A 21,625-nucleotide genomic window follows, 5' to 3' on the forward strand; every position below is an offset into this window, starting at 1 on the left:
CATTACAAAAATATTCCGTAAGCATATTTACTGAAGGTAACAATTCCAACGGTTGTTTAACAGTTTATCCTTGCACTTCTTTATTATGGTCTTCTTCATCTCAAGCAGTCTGAACAGCTAAGGTTACATCTTTAGTTAATATGCTGCTTTGGTAGCTTATTTTAATTACCACACAACTGGATTTAGTAGACGTTTTGCTTGACTGAAGATACATTACTAATGGCATATTGAATTTAAAATCAACTTTATTATGAAGAGCAGAATACTTTTAACATAAATTAAAAGAGATGATAAGGATGTCAGGACATAAGAAAACATAGCAAAATCACAGTGAGATGATAAGTTACACTAACAGAGTTTTAAATATCTGTATATATATACTTACATTAAGGAATTATTAATGAACTTTTAAGGGTGATAGCCTAAATATTTTTATGGATTTGGATGGTTAAGTACAAGAAGAGATCAGTTTCATATTTTGTCTCTTTTTTTTTCCCTAGGCAATCCTTTAGTAGTGCTATTAATATTTGTACTATTAATATTCTTCTGCCTGACCATGGCTCTTGTTTAATGACAAAACACAAATCAGCAGTTCACCAGATTACAGGGTGTAGCAGGACCACCCTGCAGCATTGCAAGGGAGGAAATGAGGAGTGATTCTGCTGCTCTGCTGAGACTGTATATTCCTTCATTTGCTTTACAGTATATGAAACTCTTAGCTTGATTTTCTTTGGTAAATTAAGAGCTGCCAGATAACCTCCATTTGTGCAGTGTAGAAATGAATAATTAATGTTCTAAGGTGACTCCTTTGCATGTGTGTTAAGAACAGAGACATCATTTTATTCATTTGTTCTGGTTCAAATAATAAAAATGACTATAAAATGAGGAAAGATATGCCTTTAATTCTTGGGCCATAGAAAATAACAATTTGTTATAAATCAGCCATACACAAGTCATAAATTACCCCAGCCAATAAAAAAGCAGCAAAAAGGAAAATCTTTGCAATTTTTTAGTACATAACATCCTGCTGACTGACCCTGTGTAAACGCTCACAGCAGTCATTTCAGCAGTTAACCAGCGTGGTCTCTGCACAGCTCCACTTAAGTGCACAGGTCTTTCCATAAGTATTCGGACGTGAGAAAGAGTATTTGTGTGTTGCAGAAGGGCATTCTGGTCACCCATCAGAAGGCAGCCCTCTGCCTTTTGCACTAAAAGATTACTCACAAAAATACTATCATGTGCATCAAACATGACCTGTTTGATCTGCCAGTATGACTGATTTATCCCTACCTACATCTCATCAGAAATGCTGCAAATCACATATTTTCAATAATTACCTTTTTATTTGTCTACTTTAGCAAGTAATTCAGTGCAATAGAGGCACATATGTAGATCTGTGGATCAGCGCCAGTTTCTGAGACCTCTACATTTCCAGTATTGCCAGTTTAGAGGGATTTACTCTGGATGATACTTAACTCTGGAACTCCAGGTCCAGTGCCCCCACCACCTTCATGGTTCAAAGCTGTCCAAAAGACTAGTGGCTGATTTGGACCCTCTGTTTCCAACAGCAGCTGAAACATGTTTAAGCGCACCTAACTGGAGCTCCATGTTCAGTTTTCTTTAAAGGGAGTCTGGTTTGTGCATGTCAAAACAGTTCTGCAAACCAAACCAATGCATGGCCCCAACACATCACCACAGCACTAACAGAGATGCAGCTGCCAGATACTAAAAAAGCTGTAGGACACTGGAACTACCAACTGCTCAGAAACTGGTCTGGATATATATTACTCACTGGAAGTGATGTACTCGGGAGCCTTCCCAGGACTAAGTGGTACTGCCTCTTCATAATAGCCTTCAGGAAGGGAAGACGTTGGTAATGGTGGAGGCCCATTATCTGGTGGCTAAATGAAGAAAAAAAAAGAAAAAGTGATTACAGACCAACGAGGTGATAAAATAAACACGGTCAGAACATCTGCTCATGATCAGTGCTAATGTTGTCAGCCTTATAAACCAATGGCTGTCTTTCTGACCATTTCTTCTGTTAACTGTCTCTAAAAGCAAGACTCTGGACGGTGAATTAGATGTGTGTTCTGCAGGGTTGCATCTTTTAGACGCCAAACAAGCCTAAATCTCAGGATTTCCATATGTTGTTATAATTAATTAAACAATAAGTAGTATGGGTTGAGATTTGAAGCAATAAAGACCATTACACCTAAAATAGTTTGCATTACAGCAGCAAACAACAGTTTGATTGATCAGTTTAGAAAAGTTAAATAGCCAGGGCTGGGCAGAGATCAAGGACAGATAATTTAGATCATATTTTCACGATGTATTTGTTTCCTCAATGACAACTCAATTGTAAATATAGATATTAACTTATAAAATGCTATCGCTACATAGTGAAAACTGAGCTACAACCAAGGAAAAATTTGGAACATGAAGAAACAATTATATTTCAAATACCAGGTCAAATTCTAAAATGCTTCTTTTCTAAATATAAACCTGTTTTAAATTTATAAACGACCCACTGCTGGTATGTTGTTATAGTAACAAAGTAAATGTAGTATACTATGACTTCTTCCATGTGACTTTACTGTTCTATTTCCTTAGGAAGTACCAAAACAACTCTTATTTTATAGAATTCATTCATATTTGCCACAGGTTTTAGTTCCATATTTTCATATTGGAGAAAATACTGAAGACTTTTTCCAACAGCAGTAGTTTATTGTACGATTACAATAATATAACTTGTAAGTAAAGCCTCATTTCTGCAGTAACATTTTTACAAGACATCTTTCTCCTTTTTTGCATGTAATGAAAGAGATGTAACGGTGTTTTCTGCATTGGACTGATCCAGTCTAAACTTGGAGAACAAACAGAGATACGAAAGTAAGAAACTGGTCGGGGTGGGCTTTGCTCATGGTCCAATGCAGACACTTCTGGAGTGCAATTCAATGTGCTGACCAGTCTAGTAGACACATAGAGCCTTCTTCCACATAATATAGATGAAGCCACAGTGCCAGACTCCTCTTCTGCTATAGACCTAAAGTTATGCAGGAGGAACCTGAGCTTTAATAACATGTGGCATTAGCTGTAATGAAATTACTTCTGTGGGCACTTTCAGGGCTGGATTCATCTTTGCTTGTTTGAAAGCCAGACATCTCCAATTCTCATTAGTGATTACACACCTATGCCAGATACCTAATTCTTAACAACATCAGCAAGACAAGTCCCACCCTTACTGTGCTCTGTATTTAAATTTATTTTGAGAAGGTTATTCCACTTTGCAGGTAAGAGCTTGTGAATTCCTGATGTGCAGGCAGGGGAGGAGCTAGTGAATAAATCTGCCCTTCAGCTCATCCAGCACTGACTTCCCTTCGTGTCAGGCACAAAAATTCTCCACCAAGTTGAGATTTACACTAATATTACCCCTACATCAAATGATACAGCCAACTTCGTATGTCACACTCAATTACAGATAAGAAATGGCAATTACTGGTATCTACAACGTGAACCAAATGAGTTTGCCTCACAGACCAGTTTTGTTGAGAAATTATCTGTCAAAGAAAAAAAATAATGAATAAATATGACTTTTAGCATAACATCCCTGTGATTCTGCTGTAAAAATCCCAAACTGCAAATATGCACATCATCACAAAATAAATTAGTCTTTCCCAGGTTAGTTGCTGCCACACGATAGGCGTAAGGGACATTAAAAAATACTGCATGTTATTAATATTGGAAAATCAACAGCACGTTATGTATTTTGCCCTACACACCTGCACACATCAGCTCTACATGGCCTGAACTGCTAGATACAATAGGGAGAGCTGCCTCCAAAGAGTTTGTATTTTCTCTCTTCATCCAAGTGAGTAGAGCCTTGAGCAAGTGAGTTGGGGTCAAGGTTTTTCCTAGGGCAGTGTAGATTCATACCACCCCTTTCATAAGACAGATATATTAATATCTTGGTCTAGTCTTAAACTGTTTTTCTCATCAGGTGTACATACGATATATGAAATTCTTATAGTTATTAAACCTAATTCACCCAGGAAATACCCATCCTGAGGGTCATTCCAATTCTGACTTGACACAGCACCAAGGCTCAAAGCTATCTTTTATCCAGAAACAAATAAGAGGTTCCAATAAAGATCAGGGGGAGGAAAAAATCCGTGTTTTTAGACAAAATGTTATTCAGAAAGAAAGAAAAACGGAAATGAAACACAAATGGTGCTTGTCTGAATTCGACCCTGCTGGAGCACCAGTTACTCCATACAGCTGAGGCGGGCTGGGCTGTGCAGCCAACGTCAACACAGATGGAATCCATTGCTGACTTAACCAGGCCCTCCTCTCTGAAATGCATTTTGCAGTGCTTGCCATAACAAAGTTGAAAACAATTATAAAAAAGACTTTTAAAATAGAGAGAAACAGAAACATCCAACATTAAATACTTTCTGATTAAAGCAAGACTGCTTCAATATTGAGAGAAAATCCAACTGATTAAATTCAAAATAAAAATATTTCACTCAAATATGTACCATAAACAGCTACATCTTTTGGGAGTTATGGAACATGTAAGAGTTTGAGCATGAAGAAATGTAAAAAATACATTACAGCATTTTGATATTACTTACTAATATTTACAATGCTTTATTTTTTTTTATTATTGCTAGTTGCATTGTTTAATTCTTTCAACTTGGCATGTTTTTAGTGGAAGAATTTTGATGAAGTTATGAATTATGAACTGAAATTCTTCTCAATTCAATAACATCGCATTCATTACCTGAAAAATAAAACGACGTAAAACCCACAAAACTATTTACATATTCTATAAAAAGATTAAATCTCAAAAAGTCCTAGAACGTGTAGTTTGAGTGGTATCAGGAGGAAAGACCTGGCAACCTGCACGGAAGGCATTAGCATGAATTCCTACTTTTACATTTTTTTACAGCAGGCCACAGGGATAAAAACTAGAGAATGCTGCCTTTCAAGACAAATAACCTTGCTCAATCACAGCAATAAGAACTGAGTTAAAAAAAAAAAAAAAATCATTATTTTTACCTTATTAGAGGAAAAGGGACAAATATGAGTAAGATTGTTACCCAGAATAATACCAGTAATAGTAAACAACACTGATAAAGCTGTTTGTCAAGTGCTGGGTCTGAGACCATATGAGAGACATTTTATTTGAAACCAAGAAGCATACAGAGTGATAATTACACTACTGAATTGAGACCTCTGAAGATACTGGACTGTTTGTGGGATGCTCCACTCCAGTTTACAGGAGGGACTGTTGAGAGAAAGAAAGAAATATCTCCAAATAATTTACCTGGACAGTAAAACTCATTATTTTACTGGACACTATGAAACAGACTTATTGGAAATATTAGTTTTATGGCATATTATGGGCTTCCCCTCCACCTGCTGCTTTGTGTTCCACAGGCCACAAATAATCTCTTTCTTTATCCTAGGAGATAAAGTGTTTTATTTCCCCTATCTGTCCAAGGGTACCTACCAAGATAGACAGTAACATTTTTTTTAGGGATAGTCTAGCTGATCTCGGCTAATGATATGAAAGTATACAGTGTGGAAAGTGCTGTGACAGACAGAGGAAAATAAATGTCATCGTATATGCGCCCAAGGATATAAAATCACTTTACACCACAATGAAGACTTACACGCTGTAGGAAATAGAAAGGAACACCTCCTTTTATGCGATGATTTAGGATGTGGAGATTTCCAGAGCAAAGCAGTGACTTTAACAGAGGCAGGGACTGTCAGCACACCCGTGCTGCAGGCACAGGCTGCCAGCAATTCAAGGGCCATACTCACATGTGTGCTATTAGATCAACCACCAATTCGGATCCAGCCAGACTGTGGAGCCAGCTGCTACGTTACCCCTCAACACTGAAAAGCAGCAACGTGAGACTGGAAAAGTGGTCACACACTGGTGATGCATAATAAAGCTATTCAGAAGCCAGCAGGCAAATGTGGGCTGTCAAGAAGAAGCACTGACACATGCACGTGCCATTTGCTGTGGAGCAAGCTTAGACCTGACCTCTGCACAACCCCACCGCATCCTCAGCCTGGGAGAGGGAACACATTTATGATTCCTTTCCCAACACATGAAAAAATGGAAGTCCAGAAAGGAAAATGAAACAACAAACTGAATACCAATGCAACTGGCAGAACTACTGACAGAACATTGCAAACAGGCTTCATTATAGCACTGTAAAGACTGGGTATTGGGCACCAGTACTTGCCACACTCTTGGTATGAAAGCCTTTTGATAAACTCAACATTGCCAAGGCACTAAAAAGAAATCACTGTTTATTGCCAGCAGCTGAGGATCTGGATGGGGACCTTGGATTCATTCAGGACAAAAGTGCTGACTATATGGGATGTTAAGATCATATTGAGCTGTGTAGGAGTGAAATATTAGCCTGAGCACAGACAAGCAGAAGCTGAGAAGAATTCTTCATTTGACCTCAGCTCTGTATTCCAAAGTTATAAATTTCTCAGCTTGTCAGCTGGACGCTGCAAAACCAGGAACCAAACAATGTGAAAGAAGTCTAACAACTTCTTTTTTCAGCTTCTGAGCACATCTGACAAAAGACAGTAGACCAGTCAGACACACCAAATATAAAAAGGAACTGCCTAAGAAATCAGCAGCTGAAGTTAGACATGATGGGAGGACCAGCAACCCCCAGCACGCCAACAAAGAGCTGAACTGGTAACCCACAACCACCTACTGCAGCGCTGAGCAAATGAGGGCAAGGAGGAAACGCCCGTGGAAGTGACTACAAGGTGGAGGATGAGTGTAAACACAAGTGAAGCTTTTCCTTCGGGTGATCCTGAACAACGACTTGAGCAGGTTTAAGACTACGAACAAAACAAGTTACACATTTCGCACGCTGTCCTCCAGGGAGTGGAGGTACATCTGACACAGCCTGAGTGTGTCAGTTGACTCAGGGGTGAATGCCTAATTAAAGGTATCTGAAGAGTGCTTAGTATGCAGAGTATACGGACTGCAAACAGATTGCATCCTCAGAAAACACAGCCTGATGATGGGAAAGGATTTGAACAGACTTGCTCACATTTATAGAATGAATCAGGGTGTACTATGGCTCCACAGTTTGATCTGAAGATTGTCTGGAGCGCATTTACACAGGAACCTCACCAGGAACTGCGTTACCATTTCACAAAACACAGCACATCTGAGTTCTGCTAACATAACACAATAAACCCTTTACCTAAGCAACAGGAAGGTAAAGATGGTAATGAATAGGAGCAAACTGAAACAGTAAGAAATCAACATGGTATATCAACCGAGAGGAGAACCCAGTTGGTTCTTGCATCTCTGATGGCAATGTCAGCCTGCGGGAGAACCCAGGCATAAGCTTAAGTTTCAGTTCTTGTCACTGTATTTAATTAAGATTTGAGATATTAAATGAAACTGAAAAGACTGGAGCAGACAATGTTCCACTGAAAGGACAGATAGCTGGAAGGAGTTACACCCAAACTCTATGGAAGACAGAAGTGGAATAAACTCCAGGATACATGGAACTAACAGAAGATCTAAGGAAATAATTCAAAAGTGAAAAAGAATGAGCCAGAAACAAAACCATAGTATTTCTGTATCATGTATCAGAAAGACCTGGGGAACTGAAGGCCAGTCAGTCTCACCTCTGTGCCCAGTAAGATCATGGAGCAAATCCTCCCAGAAACTCTGCTAAGGCACATGAAAAATAAGGAGATGACTGGTGACAGCCAACACTGCTTCACTAAGGGTAAATTTTGCCTGACACATTTTGTGGCCTTCTACAATGCAGTTACACTGTTGGTAGATATGGGAAGAGCAACCGACATTCATCTACCTGGACTTATGCAAAGCATAGGACACTATCCCACATGACATCCTTGTCTCTAAATTGGAGAAACATGGATTTGACAGATGGGCAACTTGATAGATGAGTAATTGGCTGGATGGTCACACTCCAAGAGTTGCGGTCAACAGCTTGATGTTCAAGTGGAGACTAGTGACAAGTGGCATTCCTCAAGGGTCGGTATTGGGACCAGGGCTGCTTAACATCTTAATAACATGGACAGTGGGACTAAGTGACCCCTCAGCAAGTTTGCTGACAACACCAAGCTGTGTGGTGCAGTTGACACGCTGGAGGGAAGGGGTGACATCCAGGGGGACCTGGACAAGTTTGAGAGTTGGGTCCATGTGAACCTCATGAAGTTCAACAAGGCCAAGTGCCATGTCCTGCACATGGATCAGGGCAATCCCAAGCACAAATACAGGCTGGGCAGAGAATGGATCGAGAGCAGCCCTGAGGAGAAGGCCTTGAGCGTGTTTGTTGTTGAGAAACTCAACATGAGCTGGCAAGCACTTGCAGCCCAGAAAGCCAACCATGTCCTGGGCTGCATCAAAAGAAGCTGGACCAGCAGGTCAAGGAGGTGATTCTCCCTCTCTGCTCCACTCTCATGAGACGCCATGTGGAGTGCTGCATCTAGCTCAGGGGACCCAACTTAGGAAGGATATGGACCTGTTTGAGTGAGTCCATAGGAAGGTGATGAAGATGATGAAAAGGCTGGAGCCTCTCTCCTTTAAAGACAGGCTGAGAGTTGGGGTTGTTCAGCCTGGAGAAGGCTCAGAGGAAACCTTATAGCAGCCTTCCAGTACTTAAGAGACCTACAGGAAAGCTGGAGATGGATTTTTACAAGGGCATGTAGTGATAGAGCAAGGGCTAATTGCTTTAAACTGAAAGAAGGTAGATTTAAATTAGATATAAGGAAGAAATTTTTCACCAGGAGGGTGGTGAGGCACCGGAACAGGCTGCCCAGAGAAGCTGTGGATGCCCCATCCCTGGAAGTGTTCAAGGGCAGGCTAGACGGGACTTTGAGCAACCTGGTCTAGTGGAAGGTATCCCTGCCTGTGGCATGGGAGTTGGAACTAGATCCCAACCCAAATCTTCTATGATTCAGATTTTATAATACAGGATTATTACACAGCCAGTTGAAAACATTACTCAGACAAAACAATATATGACTCATATCAAGCCAAGGGTCTAGGTGTACCAAGAAGAGAGATGAGATTTGATTAATGCTGGGGAATACTTAAATGAATATTACATGAGAAAGATGAATCTGAATTTTAAGCAGCACGAGACCCTCAGTCAGAGGTGGTTATTGAAGCTGTGCTCAAAGAGGTGTCTGTATTCCTCATCAGAGACAAAATCACCTTCCTCTTTCAGGAGTTATTAAGCTTATCCAGGGACACGACATGACAGTGCAGACAAGACGAGGTAGTACAGTAAGAAAAGTGTGTGCAACACCATTTCAACTGGAACGATATTCTCTATGTGCCTGAGCATCGGTTCAAACAAAAACAATAGGATACTTTGGTACTTACTGGCCTAATTCTTTCCCTGCTTGTTTGTATATAGCACATTAATCAGCATGTTTAGAAAAGCAAATAGTCTGGTTCCTAACTATCTGCACAGGGAGGCTGTTTTATGGGCAGGTATAGCACAGAAACAAGAAACCAAAAACCTGAGACCAGATTATAGAATCAATCTGGTAAAGCAGTTCAATCCTACTCTAAACCTGACCTTCTCTCATCCAGTTCAAGTGCAAATTCCAGGTACAGGCAGTACAGCTCATTCTAGCAGCTTAGCCATGAAGAAAGCTTTGAAATACGGTGAAATGCATTGTTCTGAAGGTATGTTATGAGTGAACTGAGAAGGAAATTAGTTTAACTAAAACTTTTCTGTGACACCATTTGCAAATGTGAAATAAATCATCAACAATAAGGCACTAACCCCAACAAGGGGAAATGGGAAGGGCAACTACATGACCAACACAAAAAAAAAAGGCTGCAAACATTTATTTATCCTTATTTCTTATGCAACCACATATGACGACCAAAAGCATTCCACAGAAGACTGCTGTTCTGGTCACCCATAATCAAATTAGAACATGAACTTAGAGCAGTTGCACAGGAGAAACGCTGATACAGGAACTAGTTCAACAGAACTGAACTATAGTTCAAAATGAGACTAACAGGGCCTTTCTTATACGCCATGGAGTGAAATGAAACCTGAGAGGAATGTGTTTGTTATTTCAAAGGATACCTGAGGCATAGGTACTGAGGTGAGGACAAAAAGCTACTTAAACACAAGGAGAAATGCTGGCAATGAACACTGGGATGCTGGCACGGCCTTTAAAACTGAAATAGTGAGTTAAAGAAACTTCAGTTGTAGTAAATAGATTTTGGTAAGTTTTTGAAAGGGTTAATATTTTATAATTATTTGCAGGAAGAGTGACTGCACTGAATAATCAAAAAGGCTTCTTTTATTTTATTTATCCTTCATTATGGAAGAACTTTTTGAGATCTGTTCAAAGTGAAGTTATTAGACAGCTCTGAGTGAAACAACTGAATTTTTGTTGAGTTTATTCTTGTGGCTTTAAAAAATGTTCTGCAAGGAGAAAAACTCCAAAGCTAATACTAGCTTAAGATTATGTTTTAAGAATAACAGAGAATAACAACTACTTTTCAGTGTTAGAAGAAAAAGCAAGAAAAAATAAAGATTCACAGCCATCCACCTAGGACATGAACTCCTTGCTTTTGTATGTCACTGAACTAACTGCACATTTTATAGGACTCCTTAAGACTGACACATCTTTGATTGTTGTTCAAAAAATGATTAATGTAATTGGTGATGTATCACCTTAAAAATCCTTCTGATATCAGGATAATTTTTTTTCTTCTCCAAGGACACCACCTCCTTTCAGCAATTTTTAATGAATATCTGAGAGTATACCTGACAGGCAGTCAGATAAAGGGAGGCTGTCACATTGCTTCTCCACAATAGGAAACACATTTATATGAAACACTCCTACAGAGTGAGTGTGCACATTGCAAGAAAAGGGTTGGAGGAAGATGACCTATCCTTTTGATTTATATCTACAGGGGTTCTGGCATCTTGCTGGACACTTATTGTGGTTAAATAATTATTAAACTGTCAATATTCCAAGAAAAATAAAACTTATACTCAATTTTACTGTGAAAATCATGCAAAAAAGCTAAGTATGCTGTTTGTATTTGATTTTGTTGGACTGTATAGTGCACTGAAATCACCAACTGTCAGATGTGATATGACAACCAAATGTTTGGAGGCTAGAAGTATTCTGTCACTATCATGCTGTGGATAATTTATGCCAGTAATCCTCAGGCAGATCTGAACAGCAGGACACACCGGATAGTATCCGACTGCCTCAGCGGAAAATGCACTTCAAGGCAACTTGGTGATAGTGCAATGATGGGATCCCAGCTGCTAAACCACCAGCAGCACTTTAAAATATGCAGAGAGCATTGGCTCTGTTATTTGTCCAAGCCCATCATCTAGCACTGTGCCTGTCAAGCACAGGGGAATATCATAAAAGTACATGAAAGACATGGACCTGTTGGAGAGGGGCCAGAGGAGGCCACCAAGATGATCAGAGGGCTGGAACACCTCTCCTATGAGCACAGGCTGAGAGAGTTGATGTTGTTCAGCCTGGAGAAGAGAAGGCTCTGGGGAGACCTTATTGCGGCCTTTCGGTACTTAAAAGGAGCCGATAGGAAGGATGGGGACAGACTTTTTAGAAGGGGGTGTTATGACAGGACAAGTGGCAATGGTTTTCAACCAAAAGAGGGGAGATTCAGGTTTGACATGAGGGAGACATTTTTTTTACAGTGAGGGTGGTAAAATACTGGAACAGGTTGCACAGAGAGGTGGTGGATGCCCCATCCCTGGAAACATCCCAGGCCAGGCTGGACGGGGCTCTGAGCAACATGATCTGGTTAAAGATGTCGCTGCTCATTGCAGGGGGTTTGGACTAGATGACCTTTGAAAGTCCTTTCCTACCTAAACTATGCTACAATTCTATGAAAAGTAGCTGCTAATGTAGAGATAGAGAAAGAAGTCTAAAATACAGGAGCCCTTGCAGTAAGCTCATTCAAGAGGGGAAAACCAATAACACTATTTCAAACACAGTGATCTGCTCCTCTGCTGCTGACCGAGGCAAAGCTCCCATAGCTGCTGGCATTGTATGCATCCCAGAAAGCATATATTAATGCATCCAGGTAAGTGGTATTTCAGTTCTGCAGCAGAACTTCGAGTTGCCCTTAAGCTCATATCCTTCGTCTGTAGCTTTTACTTCACTGTCCATCTGAAGAAGCTGTGTGCACAGGGCAGAGAGAGGATTTGTGCTTTCTAAGCTTGACAGAAAGTCTGCTAGACCAGGGGCAGGCAAAGTAATGTATACAGAAAAAAGAAAATTACTAGGAGATTGTGTGATTAGGTATTCACTTCACCCAAGTATATGCAAGGTCCAATTTTGCCCCTTGATTTTAAGACCTGATCCAAAGCCCATCGAGTCCAGGAAAACTCTCTGGGATTTAATGTGTTTTAATAACTGGAGACTTCATTTATACTGTTAACAGCATGTCTCTAAATAAAATGAATTTTATACTCTTTGCTCATGGGCTGATGAATAACAAAACTGACACAGGATTTGGCCTGAATAAATATGCAGGTCTATTTACAGATTTACAAAGGAAACCTTGCACCGCACCTGCCCACACATAATTCTGGCTTCTGGCACTACTTTAAGGAGTATTGAATTCCTTCCCACCCACACATCTTTACATAGGTAAAAGCTTAAACATCAATTCAGACTAAACATTTTTGAACGCAGAATCCCTTGAGTGCCACAAAAAGAAACAGTGGTGTAAATGAAACTTTAATTTCCATCATGCTCAATAACTGATGTGCTAAAAACATCGATTTTAAAATAGTGCATAGTTTATTTAAAGTTACTGATTCCCACTTCCAGTAAATTGCTGTGTTCCAGCAGCACATTGTGTTTCCACTGGATGCTGAGACCACCACTAGATGTTATTCATCAAGTGGAAAAAGTTTCTGTCCTGAATATCTGAGAAAAAGAGGAGACATACAACCTGATTTCCGACTAGCCATGTGAAGAAGGGCAACCTGAAACAGAATTTCCTGGGCTCTGGGTGGGCCCAGGGGACTACTTCCACTCGACTATGAAAGCACAGTCTCTGAAAAGCAGCTAGGAAAGGCAGCACAGTATTTGTTTCACAGACCAATGTAATTATGTACAGTTTCTACAGAGACTGGCATCATCAGCTACAAATTTTTAGAAGTCCTTTGATTTATGGTAGTTGAAAATCACCATGCAGGAACATTAATGGAAGGGAAAATTAGATCTCAGACACTCTCACTAATGTCAAAAATTAGATCTCAGACACTCTCACTAATGTCCAGCCTGGTGTAAAAAGAAAGATAACACAACAGTCTCCATCACATCTAATAATAATGAGAGGCTAACAAAGAGGCATCTAATACAGAAGGGTTTCCAGAAAACAGCTAACGGTCATTTCCATTAGTTAACACGACTTCTGGAGAGTTTCAAACAGTCAGACTGGGGTCTGAGATTTTCACAGTGTCCAAAGGTCAAAAAGCTGATGATTTTGTCCTTCCCTTCTGACTCCACCTGGTCTTTTGCAGGACGACAGTAGTCTGTCATCTTTTTCGCAAATTATGATGTGCTACCATCTTAAAATAGCAAAACTCATAACCAGTATTTGGATAATGCAGGACAAGAGGCCTGGGACATTTCCTGGCTGATCTCAAAGTGGCACCGACACCAGAAAGTGAGGTGAAAACCACCCTTGCCTGACAGCAGGAACAAAATTGCAGAAAAATTGGCAAAAATCGGCTTCCACCATTATGGAAAAACCAACTCGGTGACTTCACCGAGGTGAAAGCGTCCACAGTGTTACAGGCAGGTCAGAGGGGAAGGCCATGTTCAGCCTCCACTTTGCCAGGCTCAGCCTAGGAAGACCGCACTCCAGACCAGCCAGCTCTGTGTCAACTTCCACAGTAATTCCCACTGTATCTCAGACAAATATTTTTGTTACTCCAAAGTCCAAACTGAACTACTGCAAAAACCAGTTTTGACCTCCTGGACCTAATTCATACTTCACACTGTTTCACTTGCTGCAGCTGTACCAACTTTAAGGGAATTTACACATTAGTGTATGAGAAAGGAAATGAAGAAAAGTAGGTCAGTTGTCTTTAGAAAAACAACTTCAGTCTTCAGAGCAAATTTATTAAACTCAACCTCCATAAATATGAGAGAATGAGGATCTCAGTTGGCTTGAGTTTACGAAGCTAACACCTGAAGTCTACATTTCAAAGGCATGTGCATTTTGCATAAATTTCCTGCCTCTCATCAACCCCTTCCCTTATAATTTATGCTATATGCATCTTGAATTAAAGAAAAATAATCATTTTCAAGCACTGTTAACCATGAAATGGATTCTCTAGGTTTCATTGCATATTAATAGGATGGATTTTGCAGTCATTCAAATCTATGCATAATTATTTTACAGCATCACTTTTAGTTGAGTGGGGGTTGTTCAGCCAGGAAAAGAGAAGGCTCTGGGGAAACCTTGCTGCAGCCTTTCAGTACCTAAAGGGGACCTACAAGAAAGCTGGAGAGGGACTTTTTACAAGGGCATGCAGTGATAGAACAAGGGCTAATGGCTTTAAACTGAAAGAAGGTAGATTTAGATTAGATATAATGAAGAAATTCTTCCCCATGAGGGTGGTGAGGCACTGGAACAGGCTGCCCAGAGAAGCTGTGGATGTCTCATCCCTGGAAGTGTTCAAGGGCAGGTTGAATGGTGCTTTGAGCACCTGGACTAGCGGAAGGTGTCCCTGCCCACAGCAGTGGAGTTGAAACTAGACCCCAACCCAACCCATTCCATGATTCTATGATTTTATGAATTAAAATAAAAATTAAAAAAACCTTGTTCAGGTCACTAATCAAAAGCTGGTAGCACTCAGGGAGAAACTATGTTTAAGGTGTTCTATGTAACAGAAGTTTGCTGGGTGTTTTTACTTTGTTCTGCAGTATGTAACATTCTTCACCATCAAATAAAGTTTATGATGAAAGGCTAGTCAAGAGTTTGATCTGACAAATTAGTTATTACATTCATAAGGTGCTACTGCCTTATAAATATCTTATAACTTCGCCTAAATGCGATAACAGAGTAACACAGTAAAATGAAGCAGAACATTAGTCATCCAGTTGCTCTGCCCCTGTAACATCCATCTGTACTTCCTGCTTCAGCCAATGAAGATGTGTCCTCACGGACTGCCCTTATCACTATGTACAAAATTTTCCACAAATGAATAGAAAGATGGAAAACTTATCAATATTAGGGAAAAGGCAGTGTTCACCTTTCAACAGGTTAAACAAGGATTGGCCTACGCTTCTCTAAAAAAAAAAAAAATACCGAAAATGTTTTCTTCAAATCTACTGTAAAAACAGAGGAGCATTAAAATTTGTTTATATCTTATTCTGTAACAAGACAGCTGCTGCCAACTGGAGGAACTGAATTACAGATCTCAGTTAGTATCTTTGCTATAAACATCTCTGAGAACACACACTTCTACTTGTTCTACAGGGAATTTCCTACCCAGAGACTCCACACAAAACGGCACTAAAGGCTTTTTTTTAAAAAAAAGAAGTATTCTTCCTTCATTTTAAAACTCTGCACCTTCTTTTTTCAGCTACCAAGGGGAAGCCTTCTCATAAGGCTTGCTCCAGGAGAAGCTGATCCTCAAAATCATAAGAAATTGGCTGGGACCTGTGGGCTTGACCAGGCTAACCTCCAATACATGGCAGGTCAACCTTTGAAGTTAAGATTAAGTTGTGCAGACTTTTAGCATTTGAATTTTGGAAATTATCAGCAATTGCAATTCCACAGCCTTTACAGGTGACCTGATCCCGGGTTTATTTCATAAGGAATTTTTTGCCTTGTCTTCTGCAAATTAAACCCAGTTCCCTCAACCTGACCAGAGGTGAGAGGAATAATAATTTTCTTGGACCTGCAGGCTCCTGTCCCTTGTAACCATTTCTGTTTATGCTTCTCACAAACATACTCTATCTTCTATATATTTATATATTTAAATTAACACTCACCAGCCACTGCTGAGGTATTTCTGGCAGAGGCATTTGAGGAGGTGCTGGCAAACTGTTGGCAACTTCTTGCTTCTGTACATGTTCTTTTATTTCAAAACCTGTTGAAGAGCAACAGACATCACTTAACACTTTGGTGGACACAAATGTGACATTTTTTCCACACGTGGATACCATGTCTGACTGTCACACACTGAAACCTGGCACAAAGTGGTGCTCACAGCCTGCCTCCCAAGTGTGGTTACTGAGGCAGGACTGGAAGAATGCTGGGAATTCAGGAATTTAATCAAGCAGAACAAACACATACTTACTCTATATGATAAAGACATATATGCTATTTGGATCAACAAATACCAGACAGAAAAAATTTACAGGAAATCATTCTGAACTGCCTATCCATCTGGAACTTGAAGGCTTAAGCAGCTACAATTCAAATATGCTGTCAGACATCTGCCATACAGATAAAACCATTTATGGGGGAAGACACTACACTTGTGAACATCTCAATGGCACCATACAGTGAACAAAACATGGTCATCCCATGGCTGGCTGCCTTTTACCAGTGGAGATGAGCAACACTTGTTCCCATGGAACATTTTGGATGGGCACGACCATCCTGCATAAAGGAGTTCAAAACCACCTTTCATGCCAGAAGAGTTGGGAAGAGGGGAGAAGAAGAGGCCCTGCCTCCCTCCCTTCCTGGTAGCGATAATGACAGCTATTTGGCCAAGCCCACAGTGCCCGTGGTCCCTGAGATCCCTGCTGTCCCCACTGCCTCTGATCACCGAGCTGTGGTGCGAGTCTGCACAAGTCCTGGGAGATGCAGGATGCTACAACACTGCAACCTGGAGCACTTTGCTGCTGAGGGCACATTGCCCTAACCAACTCACCATTAGCAGAACCACACACTAAGCATGTTTTCCCACCATTTCCTTCTCCCTCTCATTTTTTTTTTTATTAATCCCACAGTTTTCCAGGCGAATTTGAAAAGGGAAAAGGAGCCAAATGCGAAAGCTGCTTTCACAGTCCTTTGTATTGCTTCTTCCTACCAAAGGAAAACAGGAGTGAACCCACTCATTCTGAGTTTTTGACACAACAGTTTAAATCCCAGTTGAACTCGCTTCATAAGAACATGATATTGTTTATTTTGCTAAATATCAAAAGGGAGATGAGGGTGCATCTCCTTTATGTTCTGGCAAAAATTCAGTCAATGGACTGTACCCTGCTTACCCCTAAACTGAATTTAGCTCCTCATGTTTAGTTTAGTTTTTAAAATATATATTTACATAGTCAAATGCATGTCTTTTGGTGAGGATCATATAATTCTTAAAAATGTAATCAATGATGAAATGTTTCTTGTCATAATAACCCAGTCCCACTGGCTGTGAATTCATGGATGGAAAAACAACACTGATAAAATAAACTGGCTCTAAGGGCCACAGATTCTTTTTTTTTCCTACAAATCAAGAGGGGATTAGTCATGGGAAACATTCCAATTTTCTTTTTTTTCAGTGTAACTTGCACTTGTTCCTCCTTGTGTAGGATGATTCCTGATTATGACTGCTATTCATACCAAAGTTTCCCATAACAACCAGAAGTCAAATATGAAGGGTTTTTTACTGGAAAAAAAACAAACCAAATCAAACCAAAACAAACCTAAAAAAACCCCAACAACAAAACAGAAGAAAAAACCCCCACTATTCCACGTGAATCCTATCAACTCTGTAAAACTAGTTTTTCCCCAGTCCTAAACTGTTCTTACGCTAGAACCTGCTCTAACATTTATCTTCTACAAAATTGTACAGCAAAGTCAGTATTATAGGTTTACAGCATCGAGTCCTTTTAAGGAAACAGGCAATATTGACAGTCATATTAAATGACTAAGTCCAACAAGAGTTCTTATTCCAAAATAAACTGTTTGTGTCTTTGTTTTCTAGAAAAAAGTATGAGTTTCAGAAGGAAATGCCAAGTGTTTCGTTCAGCCCTACAATTGATCGGGCATGCCAAGGCTATTCACAGTAACCACTGTTTTGGATGTGGGGCAGATTGAGGCCAAGTAACTATGACCTGAAGAACACATCTGCCTGGCCCAGTTCTCTTGGTTGTAGATATTAAATGAAGAAAACATTGTGCATTTGGGAGATGGAACAAAACAAAGCAAAAGGTTTCTGAAGAATTCCCCAAGTAAGAACTTACTGAGTTTAAAGTGTTTTACGAAAAGCCAACCAGCCCATTACAATAATTTCCACACCTTTACAAAGAAAAACATAATTGTCCACTTCCAGATGTTATAAAGAACTCAGCCAGTTCCCAGTTGCACAGATCCTTCATTACTGTTCCCCGTTGATCTTAAATGGTTTGCTCAGGCAATTGAAATATCCTGTTGGATTCACACAGTTGATTTTTGCAAATGCATTCAAAGAGTCTGAACTCAGCACAGTCCTCAGGCCTCTTAAACTGTGCCAGCGACCCAAGAGCTCTGGTGGAGTTATGTGGGTGGAGTAAAACAACATCTTGAAAAACAGACTCCAAATGACAGTTCAGCTTAGTTACAGAGTACTGTGGGGTTATGCATCTTTTATTGCTTTTAACTTCAATGAAGGGATAAATAGTTTCAAAGGGATGGGAGTACTGAATGTTATAACTGATAAAAAAAGCAGCAGGGTCAACTCCAGTAAAGTACATGACTCCTTGGGTATTTTCACACACACTTGAAGCCAGCACAGGATGGCAGAGCTCCCAAGGAGGCAGCTCCTCTCCTCTCCTTCCCTGCCCTGTTCCTGTCCCTCCACCAACCTCTCCTCTGTGCCAGCGTAAGCATCTGTGTGGCCTCAGGTTGAACCAGACCAGGGAACTGACACTGGTTAGGACTAAACCAGCAAAAAAAAATGCAAATAATGCTTGTGCTAGCAGAAAGAAAGATGCAATACATGATGAGCAAGAATGAGTAGCCTGGGGAGAGAAACAGGATGCTTTTTTTAGAGTCCATGCTGGCTTACACTCTATTAAAACTACAGTTCCATAAACCAGAGTTTATAGACATATCAAGCATAGTGCTGTGACCTCTTGCTTAACTGAACTATGGGATTTCCTTGAATTAATTCTTGTTTGAACTAGAGTACATCTTTTAGCAAAATATTCCATCTTGATAAAATGCCAGCAATGGCATGCAGACCTTACTAAGTTCTTCCACTAGTTCACATCTTCAGTGCTCAAAACATGTGCTTTATTTCCACTTTGAAACAAACGTTTAGCCATTGCACACTGTTTTCTGGTTGTGTAAATCTAAGCTCATTTGCAGGCATTCCTTTTTTACATGGAGATTAATTGTGATACCTCGTCTTGGATAATGTGAAGGCATATTTTTGGATCCTTTAATCACTTTTACAACTTCTATTTGAAATGCGTTCTTGAATATAGGCACTAGAAGTGGATAAAATGTTCCAGTAACAACTGCACTGAGCCAGGCCCTACCACTTAACATATGGCTTTTGTATGGATCTTGTTAATAGATGGATCCTCTAATAGGATGTAATGGATCTTGTTATAGAACCTGTAATAGACTTTAAAACCTAAACAGTAGATGCTGAAAAGCAGAAAGCTATGGTCCTTGGGTCTTTTTACTCTTGGCCACATCTATAGTCATAAATTAAACATGCCTGGGAAGGTGCTGTGGTTATGGAGAAATTTATATCCATACAGTTAGTCTGTCACCCTTCAAAACCTAGGTGGAGGGTGATTATTTTCAACTGTCTGTTTGGAACAGATATTTGCCTGTGCTCATTCTCAAATCATGCCTAGGAACTGATAGAGGAGACGAGTCAGCTCAGGCCAAACCCATGCCAAGGACTACTCTGTAATTTAACAGCATAAATAATTGAGTTCCAGGAACCAGAAACATACCCGGTACTGTTTAATTTACTAGTAGAGCAGTAGTTTTTGTGTCCTGAAACACCACCCACAATCCAGAAGAAAAGGATATGACAATCCATCCCTGTGTTTGAAAAGCTGGCAACAGAATGTTGTCTGACTTCTTGAGGAAGTCAAATGTTTTTCATATTAAATCTAGTTTAAAAGGTTAGAAGAAGAACACAGTGTCAGATCAGTATTGTTGTGTTTATTTTAAACTCCTGTAAAATACAGCTGTTTCTAAACATATCTATTGGAGGTTCTCACCTATAGATTTTGGTTTTGAGGAGTCTGGTATATTTTGATCATCTTTTGGAGCATGAATCCCCCTTCCACAACATGTGAAATTGCCTCCTTCTCTCTTTAATAAAGTAAAACCAGCAATGGGTCTTTAAGAATGTCAAAACCGAAATAAGGACAATCACCATTTTCAATTTCATCTCCCTGGACTTGCATTCTGGGACAAAAATTATTTCTTTACTGAAGAGGGGAAACACTGCATCAAACAAGACCATATTTTTTTAGCACTGGAGAACAAACAAACCATGAGAACTGCAGCTGCTCACAATGTGGCACTTTTCTTCAACGCACTCTGGTATTTTTTTTAAATCTAAACACTGGGGGTTTACACTGACGGTATTTCTGCTAAATGTAGGAGAGACAGAGGTCTTACAGCCCAGATGCCTCTTTATACAGAAAGGTGCTGCAAGGAAATACAGGAGTACTCTTTGAAAAAAAATTAGGGTTATTCTTCATATAAGCCCTGTGGAAAGGTTGCTGTACACAGTGAACCACTTATACTGCATTCAGTTCCATAATCTTGATGGAGACAAAAGCAACTGTGCAATCAGAATGGTTTTAGATAGGAAGAAAAGGGGAAAGTGAATATAGTTCTAATTGCAAAATGCAAACAAAGTATGCTGACAGCCATTTCCTAGCTCTGGCTTGGCACTCCTGTATCAGTCACACATCCCCTCAATATCAAGACTTTTGATGGATTTGGGTCATTTGACAGAGACACAGCATGCAGTACCCCCACATCTATAAAATGCTGCTGTGCCCAGCACTCCCTGATGCAGTATTATTTTCCCATCAAAACTCATAAATAGCATTGCTGCCACTAATAAAATGAAGTAACCACTCTATCAGCAGAAGCAAAAACATTCTATCCAGCACGTAATTTTGCGGCTGGGTTCACCCCTGTGCACCCAAGATACTTCCAGTATGCCATTTGCTATATTTTATTGCCGAACATGAAGGAAAGCATTTAGGAAATATACACTTCGGCTTCACCCTGTCTTTCCATGTTCCTTCAATTTAGGGCTTGTCTTTAGCCCTGAAAGCTATTTCACTGAGCACAGACTTATTCTGTGCATTCTGCAATCACGGAAACCCACCCATGACACTGACCTTTTGATGACTGTATCCTCAGGAGGATGTTAGTTATTACTGCCTTCTTCTCCCTGACAGTAGAAGTTAGATATTCATGGTCCAGAAGTTCAAGAAACAAACGCAGCTCAACTATTAACTCTTCCATGGCTGAAAGACAAAAAAAAATTACTTTTTCTAAAAAGTTCCCTTAGATAAAGTACAAAGTAAATTCTCATTTATTTACACTCATAGTTATTTTCTAGCATTTCTTAAAAAATTATGG

At 39.9% G+C, this 21,625-nt stretch overlaps 1 protein-coding gene across 3 annotated transcripts in view; it reads right to left on the reverse strand.

The window, feature by feature from the left end:
* The window catches only part of AFAP1 (actin filament associated protein 1), a 119,858-nt gene that overhangs the window by 42,653 nt on the left and 55,580 nt on the right, over positions 1-21,625 (reverse strand). For all 3 annotated transcript variants that reach the window (XM_082051275.1, XM_082051274.1, XM_082051276.1), the window contains 3 exons: positions 21,382-21,510; positions 16,066-16,163; positions 1,793-1,901 (listed from right to left, as the gene is read on the reverse strand). In XM_082051275.1, the coding sequence (XP_081907401.1) occupies positions 1,793-1,901; positions 16,066-16,163; positions 21,382-21,508 (334 nt within the window). In that variant the 5' untranslated portion in view covers positions 21,509-21,510. The remainder of the gene's footprint in view (positions 1-1,792; positions 1,902-16,065; positions 16,164-21,381; positions 21,511-21,625) is intronic.

Source organism: Streptopelia decaocto, assembly GCF_964273445.1.
Source record: "Streptopelia decaocto genome assembly, chromosome: 4".
Classification (NCBI taxonomy): Eukaryota; Metazoa; Chordata; class Aves; order Columbiformes; family Columbidae; genus Streptopelia; species Streptopelia decaocto.